At 66.9% G+C, this 1,519-nt stretch overlaps 1 protein-coding gene across 1 annotated transcript; it reads left to right on the forward strand.

The window, feature by feature from the left end:
- Positions 1–6: 6 nt before the first annotated feature.
- HTR1A (5-hydroxytryptamine receptor 1A) lies at positions 7–1,496 on the forward strand. The gene has a single exon (XM_026056436.1). The coding sequence runs from the start codon at positions 108–110 to the stop codon at positions 1,347–1,349; it is 1,242 nt and encodes a 413-aa protein (XP_025912221.1). The 5' UTR covers positions 7–107; the 3' UTR covers positions 1,350–1,496.
- The last annotated feature ends 23 nt before the right edge of the window (positions 1,497–1,519 follow it).

Below are 1,519 nucleotides of genomic sequence, written 5' to 3' on the forward strand. Positions count from 1 at the left end.
CGGCGTGGCCAAAGCGCACGGGGCGGCGATGCCTCCTGCCAGGGGAGCCCACAAGTGACCGGCGCCTCTGCCCATGCCCGTCTCCTGAAGCGGCCCCCCCGCCCGGCATGGATGTGTCCAACAACACTACCTCCCCAGAGCGCACCCCCGAGGGGGCCGGCGGCCCCGGCCTGGCCGAGGTGACCCTGGGCTACCAGCTGCTCACCTCGCTGCTCCTGGGCACGCTCATCCTGTGCGCCGTGAGCGGCAACGCCTGCGTGATCGCGGCCATCGCCCTGGAGCGCTCCCTGCAAAACGTGGCCAACTATCTCATCGGCTCGCTGGCCGTCACCGACCTCATGGTGTCCGTGCTGGTGCTGCCCATGGCGGCCCTCTACCAGGTGCTGAACAAGTGGACGCTGGGGCAGGTCACCTGCGACATCTTCATCTCCCTGGACGTGCTGTGCTGCACCTCCTCCATCCTGCACCTGTGCGCCATCGCCCTGGACAGGTACTGGGCCATCACGGACCCCATCGACTATGTCAACAAGCGGACTCCGCGGCGGGCCGCCGTGCTCATCAGCCTGACCTGGCTCATCGGCTTCTTGATATCCATCCCGCCCATGCTGGGCTGGAGGACGCCCGAGGACCGCTCGGACCCCGACGCCTGCACCATCAGCAAGGACCACGGGTACACCATCTACTCCACCTTCGGCGCCTTCTACATCCCGCTCCTCCTCATGCTGGTGCTCTACGGCCGCATCTTCAGGGCGGCCCGCTTCAGGATCCGCAAGACCGTCAAGAAAGCGGAGAAGAAGAAAATCGCCGACACCTGCCTCACGCTCTCCCCGGCCGCCCTGCAGCGGAAAAGCAGCGGGGAGCCCGGCCGGGGCTGGCGGCGGACTGCGGAGCCCAAGGCCGCCGCCTGTGTCAACGGCGCGGTGCGGCGGGGCGAGGACGGGGCCGCGCTGGAGATCATCGAGGTGCGGCACTGCAACAGCTCCTGCAAGACTCACCTGCCGCTGCCCAGCGAGGCGGGCGGCTCCCCGCCGGCGCCCTCCTTCGAGAGGCGCAACGAGAAGAGCACGGAGGCCAAGCGGAGGATGGCTCTGTCCCGGGAGAGGAAGACTGTCAAGACCCTAGGCATCATTATGGGCACCTTCATCCTCTGCTGGCTGCCCTTCTTCATCGTGGCGCTGGTCCTGCCCTTTTGTGACAGTAAGTGCTACATGCCCGAGTGGCTGGGGGCAGTCATCAACTGGCTGGGCTATTCCAACTCCCTCCTCAACCCCATCATCTATGCCTATTTCAACAAAGACTTCCAAAGTGCTTTTAAGAAAATTATCAAGTGCAAATTTTGCAGGCAGTGAAGCCCGCCGCTCCGGGACGGGACGGGAAGGGAAGGGAAGGGACGGGGGGGCTCCTGCCGCTCGCTCCATCCGCCTACCCTCCCCGCTGAAGTGTGTGGCCCCCGCCCCGGCCCCCGCTCCGGCAGGGGGGCGCCGGGCACCCGGCCGCCTCCCGGCGAGCCCCGAGCGGC

Source organism: Apteryx rowi, unplaced genomic scaffold (genome assembly GCF_003343035.1).
Source record: "Apteryx rowi isolate R43461 unplaced genomic scaffold, aptRow1 scaffold_131, whole genome shotgun sequence".
Classification (NCBI taxonomy): domain Eukaryota; kingdom Metazoa; phylum Chordata; class Aves; order Apterygiformes; family Apterygidae; genus Apteryx; species Apteryx rowi.